General features: G+C 41.9%; 1 protein-coding gene across 1 annotated transcript; it reads right to left on the bottom strand.

The window, feature by feature from the left end:
- Positions 1-431: 431 nt before the first annotated feature.
- hormad1 (HORMA domain containing 1) lies at positions 432-19,666 on the bottom strand. Its single transcript, XM_056287011.1, has 15 exons — positions 19,628-19,666; positions 19,170-19,314; positions 17,203-17,266; positions 16,866-16,902; positions 16,657-16,677; positions 15,214-15,240; positions 15,017-15,084; positions 13,879-14,024; positions 5,325-5,521; positions 4,302-4,370; positions 3,470-3,530; positions 2,794-2,855; positions 2,114-2,197; positions 770-862; positions 432-527 (listed from the first exon to the last, which is right to left on the bottom strand). The coding sequence occupies exons 1-15, from the start codon at positions 19,664-19,666 to the stop codon at positions 432-434; spliced, it is 1,209 nt and encodes a 402-aa protein (XP_056142986.1).
- Positions 19,667-20,239: the final 573 nt, after the last annotated feature.

The raw sequence follows: 20,239 nt of genomic DNA, 5'->3' as shown, positions 1-20,239 counted from the left end.
GCGACCGGCGGGCCCGTACAGCAGCTTCCTTTTGTGTCCCCCGTTCAGCGTCCTTTTGTCGCTCTGTAGCACACTTGGTCACGAGCGGGTTTTATAAACACGGTGCTAGAAATCAATCTGACTGCCTGACTGCGTGCCGGCTCAAACGTCTCATCAGCAACACAGGAAAAAGACACCCTGATCTGAAGCGATACAAAAAAATATTTTACTGGAGCTCACAGAGAATTAACAGTAAATCAATTAACAGTAACCGAGAATGAACAGTAAATTAATTAACAATAACCAAAAATTAGCCGTAAAAGCACAACCTTCAAAAGGCAGCCAAGTGAATGGCACTCTCCTTCTAAAAGAAAAAGAAGAGAAGAGCTCATCATCAAATCTAACGGGAGACATAAATGAGATGTAAGAAGCAGGCCACCGTGTCGTGGAGGTCAGCACTCTTTGGGCTCGCTAAACTTGCGCCTCTTGCGCATAGAGGAGGAAGGGTTGACGCACTCCTGACTGCTGAGGATTTCAAACTGAGACATCTGGAAACAAAAGAGGGGACACAGTTGGCTCGACTACACACAGCATCCCTTAACAGACACGCGAGCGCGCTCTCTGAAGATGAGCCGATACAGAACGACACACTCGTCCGGCTCTTGCAGCAGGGTTTCCCAGCGGCATCGTGGCCCACGTCTACAAGTCTAACTTCTACCAGACTTAAGTGTCCCCTGTTGTTTTTGGCTGGTGTCTGTGATGAGTATTTATTCTGATAATTTAGCAATACGGCGCCATATTCTGGGGCTGATGAGGATTCGTGAACAATAATGGTGACAATGCCGACCTCCACTGCCGCCTGACTAAGTCGGATCCACTGTCTCTTCAGACGAACACAACCCACAATTAAACTCACTGCAACTTGTGTACTCATATTATTATATGTGCAGCACAGCCCATGTCCCTATTGTTACTGTAGTTTATTTATATTACTCATCTGCCACTGAGCTGTAACTGCTGTTATTATTCATTTATTACAACTGTTATTGTGAATACACACCTTGTACAATGCTACTTACAGGACTGGCTAGTCTATTTTTTTTACACTTTGTTCATTTATTTCTGCCCTGTGTTAAATGTTTTGCATTTTTAATTCACCTTTGAAACAGTATATATCATCTTTTAGGTATATTTTCTCAATTTCATCCTTTTTTAATTTGATATTTGATTATCGGCACATGACAAACTTGAAATATTCTGCACAACAAATAACCCCAACTTTTGAAATGATAGTAGGTGAACACACACACACACCACACACACACATGAATACACGTGCGCGCGCACACACACACACACACACACACACACACACACACAATGTGTAGCTAACTGTTTATTACAAAGGAAGATAGTTTTTTTGCATGTTTCCAGGAAATTGGGGGAATTCTTTCCTAGTTTTTATCGTTAGGAAAATAATTTTTCAGACTTACCAAGTCTGCTAAGGTAAGCTGTATAATCCGTTAACCAGTCCGGGGCAGGAAGCATTTTACTGACAAGAAACTAGTAAAAAGGATCAGTCCTTCCTTACTTTCAGGTTGCGTTCATATCACATTTGGAAGATGAGGTGAGGACACATTATTCACATATAGGAGAAGAGTCTCACCGTTTTATCCTTGACAGGAGCTGCTGCGGTGACATCTTTGACAGATGTGTTCTTTTGCGCACACACACACACACACACACACACACACACACACACACACACACACACACACGGGTTACTGATGTAATAACACTGAGAAAAAGGAAACGACTGAAATTTTATCCGAGCCGACATTTCATTATTATAATTCTGACTTCTTAAAATTATATTAAATATTAAAAAATATTAAATATAAAAAAAAACATAATTGTGAAGCCCAAGTAAAATCAATGTAAAGGCATATTCGCTTTATACTAATAAACGACACAAATTCGAATATAAAAAGACAAGATAACGTATGACATTTTCATTTCGTATGTCTTTTCCATCCTCCACAGCAGTCTGACTACTTTAACATGAATGGTGCGAGTCCTCTAGCTGTGATCTAAATGTGAAAGGGGACACTGGAGCTTTGAGAAGGGGACTGACCTTTGTCAACTTAATGACTCTTCTGGGCCACCTCCTCTTGAGTGCCATCTCCGTTTCACTGGTCCCCTTCGCCACAGTCTCCACCTGAGGAGGAGACAGATGCTGCAGGGGCCCTGCTGAGGAGCCCTTGACTTCATGTTTACACAGTACCGCCCTGTTTCCCGGCCCTTGTGGCCCTCTGACAGCAGTAACGTGCTGGCTAGGTGATGGATCCTTGGTGTTTAACTTACGATACTGGAGATTTATATGGAAACACACGTCTCTTCTGGTATTTTGTATCGCTGGCACATTTTAGTCAATAGCAAATCTATAAATAACTAAATAACGAGTGCTATTGTAGTTGCTCATTTTAGTGTTTGTTACTGTCGGGTAGGACTTTCCTGGGAGAAATTATTCACTGAATCACAATTTGCGTCTCCCCCATAGCAGCCAAATGTGGAAGGAGAAGCCTTAAGAAAAAGCAATGTTGTTGTGGCGATATGGAAGATCAAGCTTGCAAAGGACCTTATCCAGCAAATACTAAAAAATCAAGTTAAAACCACATTCCAATCGCAGCTACTGTGCCACACTTGCAGAATCGCTTTAGTCCTAAATTAAACGTCTTCTCCCATGTGTGTCACGCAGTCTCCATCTGTGTTGTTGGCAGTGAAAGACAATTCTGATTCTGATGTTCAGCCCACCTGTGAGTTCCCTGTGCCTTCCAGCCACACCTCCGTCTTCTCCTGAGAGCTCATCTGGGTCTCTGTGTTTATCAGATTAAAAAGAGAACAAAACACACACTCATGCATGCACATCACAAGCGCACACATATATCATATACCCCCTGACCTACCCCGCACACTTAACACGTATACAGTAAGTGTATAAGTTTGACTGTGTATCTCTAAAAACATCCACATTTAAAAGCCAGCGTTAGACTTTCAGGTTCCAGGTCTTCTTTTGATTTACTACATATTTTCCTCTGTACATAAGACATGTGTAATGAGGTTTTATCCCTCCAATAATAACCAGCTCAACCAGGTTGACATTAAAAACTCGACAGGAAGCATCTACAAGCATTTCCTGCACAGCGCCGTATGGAGGCCTCACTTGTATTATGCTATGCACACCTCAGCTAACTTGCGAGCGCTGTAGATTTAGCCATGATTTTAAGCACATTCAAGGCCACTCATCCATATTCAAAAGCTTTATAGTCTTTTTCAATTCAGAGACTGTCAAGGATTTTCAAGGTTCGTGTAAGCCCTGAATAAGTTATTGTTACAAGATTAGTTGGGTTGAAGGCTCTCAAAAAAAAAAAAATCACTCTATTGCATGTTCAAGTAAAAAAAAAAAACTGTTGAAGGTTATTTCTTTTACCGCTGTCGTCCAAGTAAGACATCTCAACGTCAGGCTTCTCCAATTCTTTGGTCGTCTTGCTCTAAAAGTGAAAACATTTTTAACTGTACAGCATGAAAGCATGATATATAGCATGATACTGTATTTCTAGTAGGGCAGACTGGGCCCAGCTCCCACGTCTAAGATATTACACTTATTTTTACACTTATGCATACATTATATGTTGATTGTGCTGCAAGTGTGTGTCCATTTGTATTTTGACTATTTGTGTGTATGTGTATATATTTTTTTTCCTTTTTTTTAAATTTCTTACCACTGGGGAGTTGCACTTAATTTTGTTGTACAGCTGTGCAATGACAAATAAAGGCATTCATTCATTCATTAATGCTGATCTTGCAGCGTGTTTGAAATACAAAAATTTCTCTCTTGAAAAGTAAATAAACTTAATAGTAATAGTGCTAATTTTAACAATATCACTGAACTTAATTTTTGTTTACAAAGTTAATTTTAGTCTTTTGACAAAAGTGTCCTTTAAATTTCCTCTTATTTTAGTCTGGTAATGTTCATTGTATCGGTCAATTACCGTTTGCGGATTAAATTTGTGTGGGATTGTTATTTCTTCAACTTTAAACTAGAGAAATAAGCACAACAAGCAAACACCTCCAAATTTATTTGTCTCAAAGTTGCATACATAAGAAGAAACCAGAATTATCTGTCCAAGTGTCACAGAGAAAACTATTCGTTTGCTTAGATTGCAATGCTAAAACAAATTAAATACCCATGATACACTGTATTAAAGCGCTTGATTACTCTCATACAAATTGGCTCCATGTCTAACTCGTTGTGGACTGACCTGCGCCACTGAGCCATCCATGTGCAGAATCCACTTGCCCCTCACATGAACAGGATCCACCTTATCTACCTGGAAACACAGAAAAGCGCAGCTGTCAATCAAAACAGCTCTCAAAAGAGGTCTGATTGCCCCGAACGTTTGTGCGCTACCATTAGTCTGAATTTGAATGAAAATAAGTCGCTCTGAATGGGAACATCAGAATGAATGACAACAAAGTAATGAGGTGAAGACTACACGGGCATGTCTTAGAGTGATGTCTCTCAAGAGAATTTAAAAACATGCGAGTGTAATAACAATTATGAGGCTGTGCAACAGACTGGAAATATACAGACACCTCAGAGACATGTTTGTGTGACACAAGTCGTCATTTGGGGGGAAAAAAGCCAGTCATTCATTTCAAAATTAAAAAGGACATTAAAAGACGAAACATAAGGATTGCAATCCTTTTATGGAAGGTGCGTTTATCACACACCTGAGACGTGGAATACGCAGTGTCATAACAAAATATCAAACTCACGTGAGAACTAACCAACCCTTTTGGATATGATTAGATGAGCAGAATAATATCAATAAAGACTTCGATGACAGAAGCCCATCTGATAAAAAAGTTATAGCGTCGGCCTTCAACCCCTGTCAGAAGAGGCCAGTCACATAACGCCTGCCCTTTTGCATTCTGGGACTGAACTCTTGAACACAAAGTGTTCACATATGACCAAACCACTTTGAGAGATCAAGGTCTTATCCATTCTGCAAAATAAAAAGACTATTACAAATCTATTATCCCACTACACCCGATCTGTATGTTGGCTGGTTTCAATACTGTTTTATAAAAATTAACATTACCAATTTGAAACTATAATTTTCCCAGAGCTATTGCAAAGATGTACGATTGTATATATGTAGCTCTCTATCAAGACTATCTATCTTTATAGACCATCTATTCACAGACAGACATAAAAAAAACCCATAAGGCATATGTGATCTGCTTATTACCTAAATGTAATCATGTAATTTCATTGGGGCGTCTTTCTCTCTATCTTTTTTCCTTAACATTTTTTCTACCTGCTCCAGCCTCTCCTTCTCTGTGCTCACATCCACTGTAAATTTGTGGAAGGGGGTAACCGCCTCCCCCATGGTGACCTTCAAAGGCTGCCTCTCAAACTCGAACATGTCACTGTCCCCCTCCTTGAAGCCTGGCGGCTGGTAGTCCTGTGGGGTGACTAAAAAAATTGATCAGACAGACAGAGAAACAGCCACACACACACAGACATACACACACACACACACAAAACATGGCAAATTGGTCATCTACACTGAGAAGTCTGAATCTTCCTTCAATGCTAAAGGCCCACAGTGACAGATGCAATGATCTGACACATGCGATTTGATGCTCATAAAGTGACATTGCTGAGGGGATGCCACAGAGGTTACATTTGCAATATTAGTGCCACTGCCAACTTTCATTATAGCTATCGTACTATAGTTTCAAGTGAATGGCCTGATCCACCATCTGTTTCTTATATTTGCATACCAGCTGTTAGACCAGATACACTTTATGCAGTAGTGGTCATATTTTGTCAATAGATCTTCACCAAAATATGCTATTAGCTAGATTATTAGCTTGATTTATAATCTCTTAATTATCTGTTTGAAACAACAACCTTGAAGGTTTATATGCAAACAAATGTCTTTTGATATTTCAAGACAATAGCTAAATAATGAAAGCTTTTATTGCTGCTCATTTTAATATGGGCAGCGTGGGGTAGGACTTTACATGGAAAATTGTTAACCCGTATAGCATTTTATGGCCCTACCTTAGCGGCGAAATGTGGGAGAAGGCTTGGAAGCTGGACGTTTAAACGTTAAATACAGTCGTTGTGGCTAGCAATTGATATGAGAGACCAAGCTCTTGGATACGAACGTCAAAACAGATGCTTATACTTCAAGCTAAATCCTAAGTTTAACCATATTTTGTTGTTCAGTGGTGGGGAAAGTGCTGATACAACAGCACTGGAAATTTGGTTTCACTTTTAATGGATCTCTGGGATTTGGGGTGGTCCTACTCCAATGGAATGTCAACGGAATTAACCAAACCCAGCCACTGGGGATGCACAAGCCAGTGTATTCTTTGTGTCGGTCCCAAGCCCGGATAAATGGGGAGGGTTGCATCAGGAAGGGCATCTGATGTAAAACCTTTGCCAAATCAAATATGTGGATCATAAATCAGATTTCCATGCTGGATCGGTCGAGGCCCAGGTTACCAACGACCGCTAACATTACTGTTGGCCAGCAGGATGCCGGTGGAAACTATGCTAATGTTGAATCAAAGTAAGTTGAATCACATCATCTGGATACAACGTTAGTGACAGAAATGTTTCAACACTCATCTAAGTGACCTCTTCAGTCTAAACTGACTGCAGGTATCCCCACCCTTATAAACAATACAGTTGCATAACGACCAAAACCAATGATTAATTTTATATGCAAATAGGTGTGACCCCTAACTAGAGTTTCAATGGCCATGTGTACTAGTCACAGAGGATTTGGGAATGTTTGCAATCACAGCACCGTAAGTTGGTGACAGATGTACTCTCAGCCCCCCCCCCACCACCACCACCACCACCACTCGGTTCAGGGATGGTTGTTCTCTCTTCACATAGATGGCCTCTTTGACCCCCCGTTCAAACCAGTGTTCCTCCCCATCAAGGATCTGCACATCCTCGTCCTTGAAAGAGTGGCCACTGGCCTGTAGATGGTGTAGACTGCGGAGTGCTGGCCTGATGCGTTAGCTCTTCTGTGTTGTGCCATCCTCTTAGCCAGCATCTGTTTAGTTTCCCCAATGTACAAATCATGGCAATCCTCCTGGCACTAAACAGTGTATACAATATTGCCCTGTTTGTGCCGGGGGACCCGATCCTTGTGGTGGATGAATTTCTGGGGCAGTGTGTTTTGGGGTTTGAAATCAACTGAGACGCGATGTCTGGAAAATACGCGTCCCAACTTTTCTGACACACTCGCCACATACATAATCACCACTGTTTAAGCTTAGGTAGCTGTAGTCCTTCTCCTCCCTTTGACCAGCTGGTGCACTGTTTGGGCATCTTCCTGGCTTTGACAAACACCCAGTTAGGATAACCACATTTGACCAGGGCCTGTTTAATGTGGGATTTCTCCCCTTCCCTGGCCGCTATGTCAGTGGAAACAAACAAACAGAGCAATATAGTGTATGCTGTTAAGTGCCAGGAGGATTGCCGTGACTTGTACATCGGGGAAACTAAACAGATGCTGGCTAAGAGGATGGCACAACACAGAAGAGCTAACACGACAGGCCAGGACTCCACAGTCTACACCCATCTACAGGCCAGTGGCCACTCTTTCAAGGATGAGAATGTGCACATCCTTGATAGGGAGGGACGCTGGCTTGAACACGGAGTCAAAGAGGCGATCTATGTGAAGAGGGAACAACCATCCCTGAACCGGGAGGGGGGCTAAGAGTACATCTGTTGCCATCTTACAATGCGGTGATTGCAAACATCCCCAAATCCTCTGTGAATAGTACACATGGACATTGAAACTCTAGTTAATGGTCATGCCTATTTGCATATGAAACTGATTGTTGGTTTCAGTCGTTATGCAACTGTATTGTTTATAAGGGCGGGGATACCTGCAGTCAGTTTAGACTGGAGAGGTCAGAGTTTGTCTCCGTTTACCGGTGTGGGAAGGCTCGCAAGAGCAAGCCACTAGTTGTGTGGCCTGGTCTGCAGTCACCTCTCCTGACTGCAAGCCAGTTTTCGCCACTCACCAGCCCTGTTGGTAGTCCTACTGGCCAACATGTTTCTCCCATTTCTGTCGAAACAGTAAAGCAACACACGCTAGTGATAGGAGACTCCATTACCCGCAATATTAGATTAGCTTCACCAGCCTTAGTTCACTGTTTACCGGGGCCAGAGTCTCCGACATAGAGGATAATCTTTGGGTGCTTAGGGGCCTCGACCGATCTGGTATGGAAATCTGATTTATGATCCGCATATTTGATTTGGCAAAGATTTTACACCGGATGCCCTTCCTGATGCAACCCTTCCCATTTATCTGGGCTTGGGACTGGCACTAAGAATGCACTGACTTGTGCATCCTCAGTGGCTGGGTTTCTTTGACACTGTATCTAAACTTAGTAAAAAGCACCCGTCTCTTAGCTGCTCACCATTCATGGCCCATGAGTTTCTAAACTTTTTCTGCAATAAGGTTGATGAGATCATAAACAAAACTAGTTCTTCAACTCCACCTACTCCTGCAGATCCTGTCTTACCAAATTCATATCTATACAATGAGTCACTGATAGTCCCTGTTGTTACAGCTTTTGAGACTATCTCTCTTGATACTTTGACCGAGCTTGTGTCAGCTTCTAAACCAACTACTTGCCTACTTGACCCTTTACCAGCAAAACTTTTTAAAGACCTCTGGCCTTTCCTGGGACCTACAATGCTAGACATTGTTAATTTATCAATTACTACTGGCACTGTTCCCAGCAGTTTTAAGACAGCTGTGGTTAAACCTCTAATTAAAAAAAAAAACACACCTCGATCCAGGGTCTCTTAATAACTGTTGACCAGTCTCTAATCTTCCATTCTTCTCTGCAGTATGAGAGAGTTGTGTATCAACAACTTTCGACCCATATAGAAGAAAACCATCTACTATATGAACCTTTTCAATCGGCTTTCAGGGCCTGTCACTCCACTGAAACTGCTCTGACCAGAGTGGTGAAAGATCTTTTCCTAGCTATGAACTCTGATTCCACTTCCGTGCTTCTACTACTGGACCTCAGTGCAGTCTTTGACGCCACTGATCACTGAATACCATTAGACAGATTAAATTGTAAATGTGGTGTCTCTGGTTTAGCTCTCTCGGCTGAAGTCCTACTTATCTGAAAGAATACACTGTGTCTGCAATAGTAATATTACATCAAAATTCTCTGACATTAAATACCTCAGATGCCAAGATTTCGTCTGGAGTGACGAAGATGGACAGGATTAGGAATGAGTATATTAGAGGGACAGGTCAGGTTTGACAGTTTGGAGAAAAAGCAAGAGAGATGAGATTGAGATGGTTTGGACATGTGTGGAAGAGAGATGCTGGGTATATTGGGAAAAGGATACTGAAGATGTACCTGCCAGGCAAGAGGAAGGTCAAAGAGGGGGTTTATGGCTATGGTGAGGGAGGACATGCAGGTGGTTGGCGTGAAAGAGGATGATGCAGAGGACAGGAGGATACGGATAATCTGCTGTAGCGACCCCTAACAGGAGCAGCCAAAAGAAGAATACTCCAGTAGAATTACTAGTATCATCATCATCATCATCATCGGTGTGAGTAAGTTAAACAGAAACCATAAGCTTCAGGATTCTTGCTCCAAGAATTTTTCCTCCTTAACACTAAAATGACCAAGGTGGTCATTTCCACCGTTTTGGATTTTCAAAGTTTAATAACATTTTTATAAAACAAGATACAGACCCGCCACTTCCTGAATGCTCCTAAAATTGTGGATATTTGCATTCAAACGAGTTTTAGATCAATTGCACAAAAAAACAGAAAGATAAGGTCTACCTAAAACGACCATGACCGGTCAAAATGACCAAGCGTAATTTGCGTGCGTCATGTCACCATTTATGACGTGTGTTGGTCACATCATTTCCTTCGCAACATTCATTTAACTGTCCTAGAATCACACTAGTGTTCTCCAGTGCAGAGTAATAGTCTAAACTTGATTTTTTATTATTGCCAACATGTCTGGTTGCACACGCCGTTTCAGAAGCACCATGACTACCACCGAGGCGGTGCAGTATTTACAGGCGTTGGACAGTGGCAATTTTAAATTGTTTGAAAAATAGTATTAAAAGTTGTTACAATATTGATTTTGGTGTCAGTCGTTTCTTAACAGACATACTAACACATGTAATGCATTAATATCTCACTTGGGTATTTCTCTTGACAGAATATAGAGTTTGAAAACCGTTGACCGCCCACGGTCGTTCTAGTAGTTTTTAAGTTCTGGTCGTTGTTTGGGACTGTTTCAATTGTTATTTCCAGTTCTTTTTTAAAAAAAAATTTTTACATTTCATATTTTATAGGCCTTGTTACGTTTGTTAGATTAGCAATATGTGTTTTCCATTTTGCTTTTCATGTAATATTTTCACTTTTTCAATTATGCTATTCAAGTTCGACCATGTCTCTCTGAAGTTTAAATTGTTTGAAAATAGTATCATAGTTATTAAAATGTAAATTTTGGTGTCAGTCGTTTCCTAACAGACATATTAACACATGCAATGCATTAATATCTCCATTGGGTATTTATCTTGACGGAATATAGAGTTTAAAAATCGACCGTCATTTTGACCGCCCATGGTCGTTTTAGGTAGGAGTGAAATCCTGGTCATTCTAGTGTTAAATAAAGCAAAATATGGGTGTCCAGGTAGCGTGGCGGTCTATTCCATTGCTTTCCAACACTGGGATGGCCGGTTCAAATCTCCTTGTTACCTCCAGCTTGGTGGGGCATCCTTACAGACACAATCGGCTGTGTCTGTGGGTGGGAAGCCAAATGTAGTTAAGTGTCCTGGTTGCTGAACTAGCGCCTCCTCTGGTCGGTCGGAGCCCCTGTTCGGGGGGGGGGGACTGGGGGGAATAGCGTGATCCTCCCACGTGCTACGTCCGCCTAGCAAAACTCGGAGCTGGGGGTGGCAGAGTTGAAGATGCTAAGATTTTCGTTGGGAGTGACAAAGACTGACAGGATTACGAATGAGTATATCAGAGGGGCAGGTCAGGTTTGACGGTTTGGAGACAAAGCAAGAGAGGTGAGATTGAGATGGTTTGGACATGTGTGGAGGAGAGATGCTGGGTATATTGCGAGAAGGATACTGAAGATGGACCTGCCAGGCAAGAAGAAAAGAGGAAGGCCAAAGCGGGGGTTTATGGATGTGGTGAGGGAGGACATGCAGGTGGAAGATGCAGAGGACAGGAGGGGATGAAAATGGATAATCTGCTGTAGCGACCCCTAACAGGTGCAGCCAAAAGAAGAATACTCCAATGGAGTTATCAGTATCATCATCGGTGTTGTAAGTTAAACAGAAACCATAAGCTTCAGGATTGTATCTCAAAGTATTTTTAATCCTTAAATAAAGCAAAATATGGGCATCCGGTTGGCGTGGTGGTCTATTCCATTGCATATCAACACTGGGATGGCCAGTTTGAATCCCTGTGTTACCTCCGGCTTGGTTGGGCATCCCTACAGACACAATTGGCTGTATCTACGTGTGGGAAGCCAGATGTGGGTATGTGTCCTGGTCACTGCAGTAGTGCCTTCTCTGGTCAGTCGGGGCACCTGTTCGGGGGGGAGAGTGATCCTCCCACGCACTATGTCCCCCTGGCGAAACTCCACACTGTCAGGTGAAAAGAAGCGGCTGGCGACTCCACATGTATTGGAGGAGACATGTGGTAGTCTGCAGCCCTCCTTGTATTGGCAGAGGGGGTGGAACTGTGACCGGGACGGCTCGGAAGAGTGGGGGTAATTGGCCAAGTACAATTGGAAGAAAAAGGAGGAAAATCCCCCCCCCCCAAAAAAGCAAAATATCCCTTCAGCTCAAACAGCTCATGGAAAGACAGCCCTTGATAGTCCTCTGTTGATACTCCAAAATTAAACCGAGGTCGAGTCAGATGCATCAAGGTGGCTTGATCCTCTCCTTGTCACCTTTAGTGCATGCAAGGCCACTGAAAAGGCCTAGATCCTTAAATGATACTTAAATTGCACTTTTGGCTTAAGGCCCAGAACTCCACATAAAAACTCGTACTCTCTCTCTCTCGCTCACACACACACACACACACACACACACACACACACACACACACTTGCTTGCTGGTAGGCCATCGAGTCCGATGATGACATCCCTCCTCGTTAACTGTGTGTTCTTTGATGACAATAGAGTCCAATTCTTGATCCACAAGTTTTATTGCACATTGGGCATATGAAGTCTGAGTTAGTGGGGACAGGTATGGTTGTGTGTCTACTGAGTCTTTTCTGTTGTTTTTTCCCATTCCTCTCCATTTCCAGCTGTTCTATACCTCTGTGGCAGATCTCCTGCCAGCTGGAACAGTTGATGGCAGCTTGCTCCAGTCTCAAGGGGTCGATACAACACTTCTTCAGCGATGTTTTTAGCTGGTCTTTGTATTGGTTCTTCTGACCACCTGTGGACCAACGGCCCAGATGAAGCTGTCCATACAGGACTTGACATGGCAGGCATTCTTGAGGCATCCTGATGACATGCCCAAGACAGCGCAGGTGGTGTTCAGTGACCATGGCTTCTATGTGCTTGCAGTTTGTCCGAGCAAGAATCTCAGCATGGGTAACTTGTTCACGCCACGTGATCACCATGATTCGCTGCAGACACCTTATGTGGAACTGCTCTGGCAACCTTGGGTGGTGGCTGTATGTGACTCAGGCTTCACAGCCTTATAGGAGAGCTGTGATGCAGACGGCTTTGTAAATGGCAATTTTGGTGTGCAGGTGGAGGTGATGTTTTGGAAGACCTTATGTCGGAGTTTGCCGAAGCCTACAGAGGCTTGTTTGATTCTATTGTGAGCAGCCCTCAGAAAGGATGCTGCCCAGGTATTTGAAAGATGGAGCAACTGAGAGTGGTTGGTGTTCTATCGTAAAGGAAGGCATAGTGGGTGGGGGACTGAACCTCCATTGGAATAACACCTCTGTCTTGGTGGTGTTGACTGATAGACCCAGCCTGCTGTAGGCATTCATAACTGTGGCAAGGGTGGTTTACAGGTCTTCACACACACACGCACACAAAATAACATTTTTTTAAGATTATTTTTTTGGCATTTTCCACCATTTTTTGACAGCGATAGTTGAGAGACAGGAAAGGCAGGGGAGAGAGAGGGGATGACACGCAGCAAAGGGCCCGGGGCGGATTTGAATCTAGGCCACTGGGATAAGATGTGGTACGCGCTCTACCAGGTGAGCCACCAGGGCACCCCCAACAGTGAATTTCTTAAAATTAACCTTAAGAGGTAGAGAACACAGGCATAAAAAGCATTGCATTGCAATTTAACACTCCCTATGAGGGTATTAGTCAGAGTTGAATAAAAGTTGACTTCTTCATTGGAATATTACAGGGGGATAAGTCTCAGTTATGAAACAGTTAATTAAAGTGCTACTAAGGCGGTACTTTCAGGGATTATAACTGTGTTAACAGGAGATATGTCTGCATAAGCGAGTATTCGAGATAGACTAACAGAGAAGTAGAGAGAGTTTGTGTAGGTGCTGGTGTATTGTATGAGTAGGTGTGTATGAGTGAGAAGTGGGGAGTGTGTGCATGCTTAAGAAAGAGAAGTAGACAGAAATTGTATGTGAGAGAGAGGAATAGAGAAGTAGAGACTGTGTGTGTGAGAGAGAGGTAAAGAGCCTGCTATGTACGCTTTTGTTTGATAGAGAAGTGAAAGAGGTATGCGAGTAAGCGATGGAGACGTGTATTAATAAATTGGTGTGTTTGTGTGTGTGTGTGTAAGTGTGTGCGTGTGTTACCATTGTCGTAGTAGGACAACTTCATGTTGAGGGAGACACTGTCTGGCAAGGGACCAAGATTCTGCACAAGCGTGTAGAGCTTTCTTATCAGCAGGATGCTGGCCTTCTTGGTATTGGAGCAGGACATGGCTGCCACCTTGCTGTTGCTAAGGTCAATTGGAAGCAGGTTGAGAAATGAATGCCCATCAGCAGCCTTCAGGCAGGTTCACGCTGTTGCACTTTATTCACGTTTCTACTTTAAAGGCAATTTGGGAAGGCCACTGCACCTTGCCTATGGTTTGGCACAGAACTTTCTACACTTGAAAAAAACATGATTATAGGAGCAAATAACAAAGGAGGGGTTTTATGCTACGTAGGTAGCTAACAGTTTTAATGGCCCCGTGACTCAATCAACAAACTCAGCACAAGCGGTCTTCTTTTTTTACCATGGTCAAACAAAGCACATAAAACTGGTATATGTAATATGCATGTATGTATATGTTTTATCTGTTCAAGTCCATCATCATTAGCTATGTAAACTCAACATTATATGTTTTCCCCAGCTTAACAGCGCATGTTATCGTTATGAAAATAAAGGAAGCGCTGTGTGAATGTTGAAGAGTAGTGGCATTATATCAGAACATTGGTGAAATAATCTGCTCCTTTAGCCAATTCAACTGATGACCAACCAACATGTAGCAGCTTTCTTGCTTCGGACGACAGATGCAATTTTGAAAGTGTTGGGTGAATCTGGGGAGTACCCTTTTGGACGGAATGGGGTGTGCCACTGTGGACAAAGAATGGAAAAGCAAGTTTCCTATTTCTATTTCATTTATCTATATTTATTTTATTTTATTTTTATTTTCATTGCACGTTGTCCATCTTGGGAGAGCGATCCCTCCTCTGATGCTCTCCCTGAAGTTTCTTCCTACTTTTTTCTCCCTGTTAAAGGTTTTTCTTTTTTAGGGAGTTGTTCCTTATCCGATGCGAGGGTCTAAGGACAGGATGCTGTAGTGCTGTAAAGCCCCTTGAGGAAAATTTGTAATAGTGGGCTATACAAATAAAATTGACCTGACTTGACATTCCAATGTGAGAAGTCCTCTTCACATGCTCCAATGAGCTGAGCCATCCCTTGCTGCAAGCATACAGCATAGCCTACCTTTCAAGGTCCACCTGTGGCCCCGTTGCAGTGTACTGGATCCTAAACTGATAGTATTCTGTCACCATCTGAAAATTGTAAAAGAAAAAAGAAAAAAGCATAATGTGAGGCTGATCACCCGACCAACTAATTACATTTACCGCACAAGTTCGGCTGTTGAAACATCAGCAACTGTGAGGGCAGGAGTCACAAATTACCTGTGGTTGTTCTGGGGCACCGTATATCTAGAAAGGGATAATTGATATAACTTCAATATACTGTATATTTTTATATTTCATAAAGACTTTGCAGAAACAAGAGACGTATATCGACACAAAACATTAAAGTGGCACATAGTGAACAATCAAAAATTCCTGCCTCCTTGAAATGGATAAAATCCGATCATCAAAACTACAACGTTGGGTATTTTAGGGAGAGGGAATAGGGTTTTTCGGGGACAACAGACAAGAGTGCAATGTTGTGTCTTATCACACTGACAACAGTTCAGAAAAATGAACGGAGTGATGACAGTTTTTATATGATGGGTTGGTTTACATGTTGATACATGTCCACAAGTAAAAGACAACCCAAACCACCACAAACAAATCTGCTTTCCAGGAAGGTGAGGAAATGCAGGTTGATGTGAAAATACATTAAAGTTTGTTTTTGTTTCGGTTTTTTGGCATAAATTGTTATACAGAGCTTCATTAGGGCACAGGTAATTGGTTACATGGATCTAAAAGATATGCAAAGATATTTCATTTTAGAGTGTCTTGAATGATGTTTGATGACAGAGACGAGGGCACTACTCACTCAACATCCCCAACCACATAGTCTTTGCCTGCGTGGGGACCTGAATAAGCCTGCTTCTCTCACCTTTTCAAGGTAAAGTTTCACTTAGTCTATAGTTTACCCAGTAAGCTTCAAAACAAAAATTTGAGTTGGTGGGATATTTAAAGAAAAGGTGAAATGAAAACTGCTTTTTATCTTGTTAGCTCATTTCCCCAAACATGTTATGCACCTATTCATCAATTTATGCCAAAAAAAAATCACTAAAATTCTTTTCTTACTTATTTTGCATCAAACTCGAATCACCTCACCTTTGCCTAAAATAGTCAAGTTTTGTGATTACGTCACTAAGTACATGCGAGTGGCCGAGCATCTCATTCCAGTCAATAATATCATAGAATATTTTTTCGCCATCCCATCAAATCACATCCCTCCTTTTGTTTTGTCCCACCTTAATGTCCTATTTTACTTGGAAATAATCACATTACGGAAGCAAGATACATTCCAAATGTTGTTTCACATTGACTTTAAGATCAAAAGAACACAATACTTACTGAGTATTACAGAGTATCTATGATAGCAATGAGAGTATGCATATTCAAGAATAGCTAGGTAACCAAATAATCAAAGGAATTTGGGAATTGTGTGCAACTTTTTATACATTTTGCAAAAAGCAAGAACCACCAGTTTCACAAATAGGAAGATTCTTCTTCTATGCTGTTTCTACATTTAGTATTGCACTGTTGAAAAACTTCTAAATAAAAGGAATCATAAAAGGAGTTCCTCTTGTGAGGGCTTTACTTTGTCACTTAATAATCAAGCATTCATAAAGGCCTAATATGATGTAAGTCAGAGGGGAACAAGATACTTACAGACAAAACAATGGATCGCAGCTGGTAGAACAAAAAGTTGGGAAAATATCAGTTATGACAAAAACATAACTTGAATGTAAATGAGAATTTCTTAGATGGTTTTATAAAATGTTCCATCTACAAAATGCCATTGAAACAAAGGCAAAAGAAAAAAAAATCTTAGGTCAAAATCTCCAGAGTGATGCAATTATCAGTATTAGATGACTTACATATTTCCTTTGAATGGCGTCAAAGCATCCCCGAATCCTAGAGCGTTGAAAAATGAACATAAGTTCACACTGAGCATGTGTTCTGTCACTCACCCACACACATCTGTTAATATGGACAGAATGATCCCCGAGCCATCACGATAAAGTTGTGTATTTTGGCAAGTCAGTTTATGTGTGTTTGCGCTCATGTCTCTGCACTGCAACAGGCTGTGGCTAAGGCCATACAACCTCAAAATGTTCGCTTGTTGATTTAATCACACAAAGTATAGTGTAGGTCAGCAGTCTTTACAACACTGGCTCTTGCCATCAAATGTTTTACTCTGTTTGGGATATTGACCATTCCACAAGCTGAGTGGCACCGGGACAGCTACGCTCCTCCTTTAGAATCATAACCTTCTGCTCTGTGAGACAGAAATAGAGAGATATGGAGTTAATTAACAAATGTTTGAAATGACAACCAAAGTAATAATGGGTTTATTGTTAGCCACTAGCACTTGATTGTAAACTTGTGTTTGTATACTGAACAAAAATATAAATGCAACACTTTTGTTTTTGCTCCAGTTTTTCATGAGTTGAAATCAAAGATCTAAGACTTTTTCTATGTACACAAAAGGCCTGTTTCTCTCAAATTTTGTTCACACATTTGTTTAAATCTGTGTTAGTGAGCACTTCTTTGCCGGGATAATCCATCCACCTGACAGGTGTGGCATATCAAGATGCTTATTAGACAGCATGATTACTGCACAGGTGTGCCTTAGGCTGGTCACAATAAAAGGCCACTCTAAACTGTGCAGTTTTATCCCACAGCACAATGCCATAGATGTTGAAAGTTTTGAGGGAGTGTGCAATTGGCATGCTGACTGCAGGAATGTCCACCAGAGTGTTTACCATGAATTGAATGTTCATTTCTCTACCACAAGCCATCTCCAAAGTTGTTTCCGAGAATTTGGCAGTACATCCAACCGGCCTCACAACTGCAGACCACGTGTAACCATGCCAGCCCAGGACCTCCACATCTTTACCTGCAAGATCTTCCAAGACAAGCCACCCGGACAGCTGATGCAACAACTGGTTTGCATAACGAAAGAATTTCTGCACAAACTGTCAGAAACCGCCTCAGGGAAGCTTGTCGTCCTCACCGGGGTCTTGACCTGACAGCAGTTTGTCATCGTAACCGACTTCAGAGGGCAAATGCTCACCTTCGATGGTGTCTGGCACTTTAGAGAAGTGTTCTCTTCACGGATGAATCCTGGTTTCACTGTACCCGGCAGATGGCAGACAGTGTGTATGGCCTCATGTGGTTGAGCGGTTTGCTGATATCAACGTTGTGAATAGAGTGGCCTATGGTGGCAGTGAGGTTATGGTATGGGCAGGCATGCGCTACGGACAACCAACACCGATGCATTTTATTGATGGCATTTTGAATGCACAGATACTGTGACGAGATCCTGATGCCCATTGTTGTATCATTTATCCATCACCTCATGTTGCAGTATGATGATGCATGGCCCCATGTTGCAAGGATCTGTACACAATTCCTTGAAGCTGAAAGCATCTCAGTTCTTGCATGGCCTGCATACTCACCGGACATGTCACCTGTTGAGCATGTTTGGGATGCTCTGGATATATACAATGACAGCGTGTTCCAGTTTCTGCCAACATCCAGCAACTTCGCACAGCCATTGAAGAGGAGTGGACCAACATTCCACAATCAACCTGATCAACTCTATGCAAAGATGTGTTGCACTGTGAGGAAAAATGGCAGTCACACCAGATACTGACTGGTTTTCTGACACCCCCTCCGCATATCTGCGAAATCCATAGTCAAGTGTCTAATAAATGTGTCTTTTCAAGATAAAACTGCACATTTTAGAGTGGCCTTTTATTGTGACCAGCCTAAGGCACACCTATGCAACAATCATGCTGCCTAATCAGTATCTTGATATGCCACACCTGTCAGGTGGATGGCTTATCTCGACCAAGAAGTGATCACTAACAGATTTAAACAAATTTGTCAACGAAGTTTGAGAGAATAGGCCTTTTGTGTACATGGTCTTAGATCTTTGATTTTCAGCTCATGGAAAAATTGGTGCAAAAACGAGTTATATTTTCAGTGTACTTGGAGGGCAAATCCTCTGTTATTTTGCTAAATGACTGACTTTGATGCTGTACTTTGTCTAAAGATAGCATCGCTGATAAAATAGTGAAAATGGCTGGAGAAATTTGTATTCAGATCTTGTAGATAGCAATGTTAGTTTCCTGCCATGCATAAAAAGTACCAAAACACCCAAACAAGCAATCTACCTTCAACAAATTTAGTCCCATAGGCCTTCTCTGGGAAGAGCCCCCTGAGGTAGGTGATGCTAGAGACCGCAATGGCCAAAAGTCTCTTAACAACGATCAGGGATTGTTGTTCTGTGACTACCGCATTAGGTAACAGCTGAACGTCCTGAATGAAATAAAATACATTATTCACAGGCTGAACGGTTGGTCCAGGTAATCATAGCAACAATACACCTGATGCTATCTCGGTTTTCATATTTCCGTCAGACGATAGTTGTTTTTCATATTTCACCTGATTACATCTTTGTTTTCAATCTCTCCACCAGATGCCATCTTTGTTTTCATCTTTTGGCTTTTGCTTGCACTCGTCGCAGTTAAAAAGCAATGTTTTCTATCTAGCTGGCTAAGCCGTCAAGTTAACGAGCTCATAATAGCAACAAGTATGAAGTTACTTCGACGATCACTTGGATCTACTTTACCTGTGATTGAGCAACGCTGGATAGCTGTATACTCGCCATGACCGTGCTGAAAAACAGCGGATGCACAACACACTCAGGCTGTAATTTAAGTAAAAGCCGAAGCCCATTAATAAAAAGCTATAATCATTAAGCTAGCTGAAAAAATATATGATTTGGGTAGCTCTGTGGCAATATCACTTGCTTGCTCTTAGCTCATGTTGGTGTCATGCTAGTCAACCGTCGCGGCCTAGCAAGATATTCGTGTTTACTTACTGTTAATGCCAAGCTTTATATCAATTATGTCGTCGAGGAAGGGACTTCAATTTCAGTGAGCGGGAGCGAACTCTGCTAACTGGGCAACATCTTTCCCGCTGACCGTTTGATTGACATACTAGAACGTACGTTAAATTGACACGTGCCCAATCAAAGGGCAGCAATTGGCCTGGCGTTGCTGCCATGAAAAAAAAAATCAAAGATAGGAATACCGAACCTCTCTTTATACTGTGTTCACTATATAGACGGACTTGTTTATTTTTCTGGTGTTTTTATTGTCACATTACACATATTTACTTTGCGTTGATTACCTAGTCTGTATTAGTGTCGTCCCCCTCGGTCTTATCGCTTTAAAAAAAT

The sequence above is a fragment of the Lampris incognitus genome, chromosome 9, assembly GCF_029633865.1.
Source record: "Lampris incognitus isolate fLamInc1 chromosome 9, fLamInc1.hap2, whole genome shotgun sequence".
NCBI classification, from domain to species: domain Eukaryota; kingdom Metazoa; phylum Chordata; class Actinopteri; order Lampriformes; family Lampridae; genus Lampris; species Lampris incognitus.
Note: the sequence above shows the minus strand (reverse complement) of the source record. Positions and strands in the feature narration are given on the sequence as shown.